The 8,319-nt window shown below is 40.9% G+C and overlaps 1 protein-coding gene across 2 annotated transcripts; it reads left to right on the forward strand.

The window, feature by feature from the left end:
• Positions 1-165: 165 nt before the first annotated feature.
• Positions 166-7,831, forward strand: haus5 (HAUS augmin-like complex, subunit 5). 2 transcript variants are annotated; one of them, XM_004555098.3, is made up of 20 exons: positions 166-319; positions 408-537; positions 620-682; positions 880-912; positions 1,045-1,069; positions 1,186-1,318; positions 1,883-2,042; positions 2,134-2,215; positions 2,615-2,706; positions 2,790-2,844; positions 2,950-3,077; positions 3,175-3,256; positions 3,720-3,874; positions 4,164-4,326; positions 4,557-4,637; positions 4,775-4,920; positions 5,079-5,175; positions 6,357-6,495; positions 6,663-6,795; positions 7,567-7,831. In XM_004555098.3, the coding sequence occupies exons 2-20, from the start codon at positions 440-442 to the stop codon at positions 7,667-7,669; spliced, it is 1,968 nt and encodes a 655-aa protein (XP_004555155.1). In that variant the 5' UTR covers positions 166-319; positions 408-439; the 3' UTR covers positions 7,670-7,831. The 2 variants fall into 2 exon arrangements, with proteins under 2 accessions (XP_004555155.1, XP_076735968.1); XM_076879853.1 differs by having other exon boundaries at positions 2,950-3,058; positions 3,174-3,256.
• The last annotated feature ends 488 nt before the right edge of the window (positions 7,832-8,319 follow it).

Below are 8,319 nucleotides of genomic sequence, written 5' to 3' on the forward strand. Positions count from 1 at the left end.
TTTTAAATTATCTCCACGTTTAAAAAAAATGAATATTGGCTTCTGGATCATTACATGATTTTCATTATGTGAGATGTTTGTGTAAAATCAAAGCTAAGGCACAGTCTGTGCTGATGACAGCAAATGGCTGTAGTTGTAATTGCTCTCCAATCCAGCAGGTGGCGGTACTTTTTTCCTCTTCCTCTGTGGTCGTTGATCGGAAATGCTGTCGACAGGCGGGAACTTGAAAGTTTGAGTAGGTTTAGGTTAAACAATATTCCCGTTTTAGCGCCGTAAACTGTTTTTATTGAATTAAAGAGGCATCTTTCGTGGGAGCACGGTAAGTTGGAGGGACATCTGTGAATTACGTGCACTCATTAAGCTAACTACGCTGGCTGATGATAATAGTCTCCTGTTGTTGTTTCTAGCTTTAGCTCGTTACCCGCTGTTATTTGTCAGGATGGGAGACAGAAATCTTGTTCAGGACTTGAAACGCTGGGCGACAGAGGAGTTTGGGCTGCCCCCGGACAGGCTGCCTAATGACAGCTATTTTAAAACGTAGGTATCTACACTTATATGACCTGTCATCAATGTTATTACCTAACTTTTTAGCCTTGAACTAATGTTGATTGTTTTCCAGACTCTGTGTTGGGACGGGGAAGTCGATATGGAAATATGTCACCCAGCATGTTTTCCAGCAAAGGTGAGACTTTGCTCCCGCTTGCTTTTTGTTTTGTTTTATAAACCTTTTGATCACTAAATTATAACGAGAGCACGGCTCATTTCCTGTCCTCAAACATTTACTCAGGACTCTGGTTCATTACAAAAGAAAAAACATTTGTATGAATGGCCTGTTTTCTAAAATAAACTGCAACCTCTGACTGATTTCTGTCTTTTTAGGAATGTGAGGATCATGCGTGGCAATCTTCAGTGGTATCCTTTTTGGTCTTGACTTGATTTGCAAAGCTTCCAGCTTCTTTCCAACAGACTTTAAATTTCTCCCGGACCTGAATGTTACCTTTCTTTGTTATTTATTTGCTCTGTTATCCTTGACATTGTTATTAGGTATAAATCGCTTCAAGACAAAGAGGTAGGCTGCAACTTATTTCTTTTCCCCAGCAGTTATAATTTAGTTTAATTGTTAGTGATTGCGCTTCACAAAGTGGAGTGTCTGTAAAAGCTATGTTTGTGTTTACTGGTGTGCAGTCTTGTCAGGCTGAGGGCCAGAGTGAGGCTGCAAGGCGTAAAGATCTCCAGAAGAAGATAGAGCAGCTGAAAGAAGAGATTAGTCACCTGGACTCTCAGATGAGTGTTACAGAGGAGCAGATGGCCACACAAGGTTAGTCCATCATATACACTGTGGGCAGGACTTCCAGCCATTCCGCCATAATTTTCCTCCAGTCAGGGTTGTGAGGGGACTGGAGCCTGTCCTGCTGAGTGAGACGCAGTGCACATTGGACACTAACGCAGAGACAGCAACCGATCATTCTCACATTCACACCTATGCTCAATTCAAAATCATCAGTTGATGTGTTGTCACTACTTTGATTAGATGCAAACATGTCTGATGTTGTGTATGTTTGTTTCAAAAGGTACTGAGTTACACTTTGTGATTGTTTTCTTATATAAAGATAAAATAATTAAAGTTAAAATGAGAGAAGTTCTGAAAAAATATCTTTTTCACACATTTCACATGGTGACAGGTTCAGCTCAAATATATTAGTTATACCACAAAGTGCTGAAAAGGTTGAATCGGTGATATCAGTTTTCTCAACTTAATTTACATGGCTGTGAAAAGATCTTTCTTCTTTAACTTTTGTTGAGGGTGAACGGCAGAAATGGTTTTTCTCTACTATTTTGCCGTTTGCGTTTAATAGCTGCATTTTCTGCTGTGATTACACAGAGAGCTCTATCAGTCGAACCTGGGCCCAGGTGGAAGACGGCCAACGCAGAGAGCTGCTGCTTCAGGCTTTCAGGCAGCGCTGCATCTCGAGCTGCAAGGATCTTTCTGATGATGTCCAACAGATCAGTGTGCACTGCCAGGCTCTGGAACAGATGGCCAGGTAAGACAAAACATTTACTAATACATTTTAAGTGAAAATGAGCCGCGATGCCTTTTACATGTTTTTCTTTTTGTGTGTGTGTTTATTGCAGAAAAGCAGAAATTGAAGTGCTGTTTGATAAATCTTCTTGCAACAGCCTCAATGTCAAAGTGGCAACAGAGGCACAAGTTCTGGTAAAACATGCCCGAATCTGTATTTTACTTAAGTTTAAAATTTAGAATGTTTATCAGACAGAAATAGCTGCTTTGGAGGGACTCTGTGTGTTTTCTATCCATCAGACAGACATTCAGACTTGGGGCCAATTTATAGTTACCAGTTAAATGGTAAATGGCCTGTATTTGTATAGCGCTTTACTAGTCCCTAAGGACCCCAAAGTGCTTTAACCAACCAGTCATCCACCCATTCACACACTGGTGTTAACCCAACATTACTTCACCTAACCTTACCTAATGTATGCTGGGAGAAATGTTAACATTCGCACAAATCTGGAATCAGTTGCTTACCGAGGCAACTGTAGCATATCAGCTGCTGACTTCATGAAATCATCCATTACTTTTGTTTTCTTTCTTTAGCGCGATGTGAGAGAGCTGTGTGACGACAGGGTCCACTTCTATCAGTCTTTACAAGAGTGCGAATCGAAAACACAGCACTCTGCAGCCACACAGTAAGGACCGCAGACTGTACTCGATTTAAGTTATTCAGCTTTTAAAATGTATTTAGTTTCTTGTTTGTTTGTTTTCCCTGTAGTATGACCCGTGAGCAGCGGACTGCTGTATTCCAGTACTGGCTGAGTGCTGTTGAGGTTGGTGTGTTTGTGTCTGATTTTACAAAATATTTTTGTATTTGTGTTAACACTGTCTTTAATTTTGACTTTGCATTAACACGCTGTTGCTTGTTGTGTCACCAGAACGTGTTGGGTACTTACCCTCCAAACCATGTTCTATCAGCGCTGCAGTATTTGGCTTCAAGAGAGCAGAAGGTATTGGAGGAGAAACTGTCGTCTCTGGACGTGACACGGGATGTAACAGCTCTGCAGTAAGGCAGTGACTGGGATCTTTCATTTCATGTTATGCTTCCAGATTTCCAGTGTAATGCATTTTAAAAATGTATTTATTTATTTTTTGACATGCAGGTTCCGCTATGAAAGCGATCACCTTCTGGATATGTCAGCAGAAGAGGAAAATGAGTTGCCACCAGTTAAAACCCTCTTAGAGGTGCGGTCACATTGCAGTATACCAATAGTAACGCAGACAAAACCATGTTCATACCATCATGATGAAAAATAGCACACCCCCTGTTAATTCTAACAGTTTACATATCAGGACATAATAAAGATAATCTGGTCTTAAAATGAGGTAAATACAAACAATAGCACATGTCATATTAAACCATATCATTGTTGATTTAACAAAAACTAATCCAAAATGCAGAAACAGTGTCAAAGGTTAAACACACCATATGATTCAGTAGCTTGTAGAACCAGCTTTAACAACAATGTCACATTTGCTGATGATCAGTGAATGACATAAACAGAAGCAGTAAGAGTGGACTTATTTTTTCACACATTATGTCCTGATACATAAAATCTTGATCGAACCATGATCATCTCTTTCTTTTTCCTGGAATCTGCGATTGGTAACTTTTCATGCATAGACCCGCATGTGATTGTTGCTGCAGGCTGCTTGGGAAGAAGTGGAGCAGAACTTGGTGGAACTGGCCCAGACTCGCTCCAGAGTCCAGCAGCTCAAAAACCAGCTGCAAACCCGTAAGAAGGACGCTGAGCTCGAGGTGTCCAGTATTAGAGATGAGCTCCAGGATGATTCCTTGGCACTGTAAGTTCATTCCAATTCACTCTCTGCCTTTGCCATACATTTCATGTTTTTTTTGCAGTACTGCACCTTGGGAGTTGGGTTTCTGTGTGTGTGTGGGGGGGGCAACAAACAGCCACTGTTATTGTTGTTGTTTTTATCTGAACGTTACAATGTTTTTAAACTTTGTATTTACATCCTGTTTGAAAACAGCTATGTGAGCTCATTTTAATTAGTGGTAATATCTTTAGAGGCAATAATTTTGTCTCGTCTTCTACATGCTTTTTATTTTCCTTGCGCTCTGAACTGTTAGATCAGCTCTCGAGGTGGAACTGCAGTGTGTGATGCAGGCAGCCGCCAGGGATTATATCAGAGACCGCTGCATCCAACTTGACCAACATGCCCAAAGTCGACAGGAGGCGCTAAGAAGCCTTCGCAGGCAGTGGCAGAGCATACTGGACTTCAGACAACTAGTGGTGAGAGTTGACAGACAATATTTTGGGATGAAATATTTTCTACATGCATTATATATTGTAGATCTGTGGTCTAGATGGTTGCTAGGTGTGAGGAGACTGACTTTTTGTCAGCATTTGTCACATCATCGCAGCAATTTCCTAATGTTGTAAACCTGCTCAACATTTGGCAATAAAACCCTTTCTGATTCTGATCATAAAAATAATCATGTTCTGCTTTCTTGTTTTTATAGCTTCTCAGACAAGAGCAGATCAGAGGTCTGATTAAGGGGAACTCGACAGCCAAGACGCAGCTGATTCATCTTCACAGAGAGGTCAGGATCAATGACAGTTAAATATGTTTGATGAGAGGCTTCAGTCTGGGGTGAAAAACGAGAGTGACTAAAATTTAATTCTTATGGGGTTTTTTTTGTAGCACTCTGAGGATTTTAATCTTTGTGTTTTGTCTCAGTTAGAGGAATTCATCCAGGCAAAACTAGTGGCACAGTTTGAAGATGTGACCACTGCAGCCAACAGTCTAAGGAACGCTGTGTCTAAGGAGGCCAGACAGATGGGAACAGTTTCACTTCTTTCACTGGACCGCAGAACTATCGAAGGGTATGAGCATGTTGCTTGGTATCCCTCTATTTGCCTTGTTGGTGGTACATCTGTGGGCCCAGCTGCAGTGAATCAAAACAAAAACATATTTAATTGTTGTCCTTGTCCAGCGGTGACATTCGCTGACCAGAAATATAATTCCATTTTGTTTTGTTTAGTATGCAACGAATTCCTGCATCGTGGTTGTCCATCCATCGCTTGCGGTCCCCGACCTTCAGCAGCGTGTGTCAGAGTCTGGCATTCCCTCTGTACAAGGTGAGTTCTGGCATATAATATGTAAAGTATTGCAGTTTTACTGTTTTCTCTTTGATTCGGCTCGCTCTCACGCTCATGTTTTGCTACAGTTGCAATCTGTTTGTGATGATATGGTGATTAATTAGTGAAAATTGCAAATCTGTGTCCCTCCCTTACCATCTAAATACCACAGAAATTCATTTAATTACTTGCATTGAGAGCCCAGCCAGAAACTCATAGGTTTAAAACATTCTTTCACAAATTGCGACGTAGTTACTGCAGGTCAGTTGTTTATTGCAAATCGACAGGCAGTTGGAGTCGTCTCTTACAAATGAAGATTCAAGATTCTTTATTTGTCACGTGCATGGTTATACAGGTATAACACGCAGTGAAACTGGACCTGATAGGCTCCTCTGAAAGCTCTTCTGTTCAGCTGACTCCGAATGATTGCATCGTTCAGGCAGACTGTCCGTGTTCGTAAATTAGACACCGATTATTTGCAGACAACCTTTGCAGTCGCCTTGTGATTGAAGGTGGTTGCCAGAGTTTGGAAGTGTTGCACACTCAAACTCAGGGCGTCCAGTTGGAGTTGGTTGCTGAACGCTAAAAACATTCAATGCAGTCACTGGGCAACCACTTCATTCTTCCTTCCTTCCTTCCTTTGCTGAAAGGAGGTTGCTATGATGATCTTGCTTTAGTGTGACTGAGTCATTTGCTTCAGTAAAAGTAGATGTTAGTCAGTGGAGCATTGTTCTGAACTGGTGACATCATGATTTTGTGTTGTATTATTTTAAAATATTCAAATTGTAATTTCAGTCACTAAAACAAACAGTTTATTCAGTCATGCTGCCTGGGTAATGGCCTCCAAAGAAATCTTCTAAAGGGACTTAGTGACCGTCTCACTATCCTAACATCACTTATGTTTCCTGTGGATCTTTCTCAAATCATTTTCTACAAAATCAGTGTTTGCAGCCAATTCTTAAATGTGGCCTAAGTGATTGTAACGGACGGTCATTGATCGATGCTGAACCCCTCACAACCAGGGATGATAAAAATTGCATCTTTGAAAGTCAGTTTCACTGAGCAGAAGGAAAATAGAGTTCCATGTACCAAAGCTGCTGGGAGGTGTCCTTTTTCACTGTTTTATTTTTCCTCATATATTGCATATTAGTAACTTTTTTGACTTTCACACCCGACTTCAGGCTCCGGAGGAGTTGTGTTCCCGATCTCGCTCACAACAGCTTGAGCTGCGTTTTCTTCGTCAGTTACTTCAGCTTCACTCTGCCACTCTGCAGAAGATAAAGAAGGAAGCGGATCAGCTGGAGGCATCTGATCAAAAGGGTAACCAGGAGAACTTATCGGGAGATAAGAGATTTAAAGCATTTGGTTTAAACACAAATGAGGGCAGTGTTTGGTGTACACGTACTTAATATGTTGAGAAATTTCCTTAAAAAATAAAATGCTCAGTGGATTTTTAGTAACATACTGCTGTCTGTCTGCACTCTTAGCTCTCCTGTCCAGAGTCATGGAGGAGGACCAAAAGCTTCTTAAGTCTTTGGTACCAAGAGTCCGAGGGCTCACTCACCGCTGTGCACAGGGCCTTTCTTATGGGGACCAAGTCAAAACCGCCATCTCTTATTGGTGAGACGCATCTTTTAAACCGATAACCTGTTATCATTTTAATTGCTGCTTAATCGAGATTTCTCCTTTCTAATCTGGGTGTATTTTTACAAATTGAGATCTGGGAATTACCTAGAGTGATACGGTTACCTGAACAACATCTGCAAGTGAATGGACGAGTTATCACTAAAAGAGCATGTTTTAAACACTCATTAGAACTACTTCCTGGTTTAACCTTTAGACAATACTAAGATTATTCGTGCACACTTTTGTAAGTGATTTAGGCAGTTTTAATGATCTTTCATTGATTGTCTGACTAGGCTTTTGTTGCTGGAGTCCATTATGGAGAGATAAATGTACTTGCCATTTTTAACTGGTCTCCGTAATGCAATGGATAAATTACACCTGGTCAGTGATTCTGATTATTATTGACTTTTTCCTTTTTTTAAATGTAGAAGCTTAATCCAGGTACGGAAACTGACTGATAGTGGTTTAAGTCATCTAATTATAGTTTTGCAGCTCAAACTATTTCAAAAAAGACCAGCTTTCTTAATTCTTTGGTAGTAAATGAAGTCTTAAACCTTACTGTCAACTTGCCTATCTACAGACAGGTGATTACACCATTTCTAAATGACTTCATGGCTTGAATTAAAAAAAAATAAAATTCATGCTAGTACATCTGAGGCCAATATCTAACTGAATTTATTGGCTCTAATTATTTTCCATTCATGCCCTTGCTCAGTAGTCCAGCGTCTCATTCTCTAGTTAACGTCCCTGTTTTGTGTGTTGTAGGTGGGAAAGGCCAGCCCAGCATGTCCTTCCCGAGGTCAGTAAAGGAGGACTGACTTTTCAGCAGTGGTTACAAAGGTGGAAACTAGCAGCAAAGTCCCCATAGTTTAATACTGTGATGGATTCCTTTCAGTGGTAGAATGAACACTGTGTTGTAGATATTTAATGCACAAATTGTGTTTGTTTGTTTTTTCTCTCATTTGTCATCATTACTCCTAATGTCTTACCATGTGTAAATCAGTCACTAATAAACCCTTTCGAAGCAAAATACTTGTTCCTTTCTTCTTTGCTTCCTCATATCCATTAAAGTTGTTTAAAACTGCCTCTGGCTCCTGCATTGGAAAACCAAGCTGAATCCATTGTGAATGCCCTCTGAATGAGCCGTAGGTGTCTATCAATAGCCATGTATCGATCTTTCTCACAGTCGGCATTCGGTCCACCGTCGAGCTCCGTGGGCACCGTTGTGGAGTGTGCAGCCATCCTTTGCATGGAGTAGCGCTGCTCCTTTGTAGCAGTGAAGGGGGAGTGGAGCAATCTGATTCTTGTGAACTCAGCTCCTCCCATCGCTGCGACTGCGCAGTTCAATTTTTCACTTTTTTTTTTTCACTCCTACTCTGGCTTCCGGACGCCAAGACAGAGCGCTGCCGCCGAATTTAAAGAGACAGGCTTTAGTTTTTTTTAAATACGAAAAACGGTAACCATTGTCTCTGGGCTTATTTTCCGATACTTCTTGCCTGGGCTCGTTTAATTCGATGG

Source organism: Maylandia zebra, linkage group LG23, assembly GCF_041146795.1.
Source record: "Maylandia zebra isolate NMK-2024a linkage group LG23, Mzebra_GT3a, whole genome shotgun sequence".
Lineage (NCBI taxonomy): Eukaryota > Metazoa > Chordata > Actinopteri > Cichliformes > Cichlidae > Maylandia > Maylandia zebra.

What these genes read in the sequence shown, in the direction of transcription:
- haus5 (XM_004555098.3), top strand. Translation starts at nt 440, where the DNA reads ATGGGAGACAGAAATCTTGTTCAGGACTTGAAACGCTGGGCGACAGAG. An exon ending in GGAGCAGATGGCCACACAAG is followed by an intron (nt 1,319 to 1,882) that starts GTTAGTCCATCA and finishes GTGATTACACAG; the next exon opens with AGAGCTCTATCAGTCGAACC. An exon ending in GCTCTGGAACAGATGGCCAG is followed by an intron (nt 2,043 to 2,133) that starts GTAAGACAAAAC and finishes TGTTTATTGCAG; the next exon opens with AAAAGCAGAAATTGAAGTGC.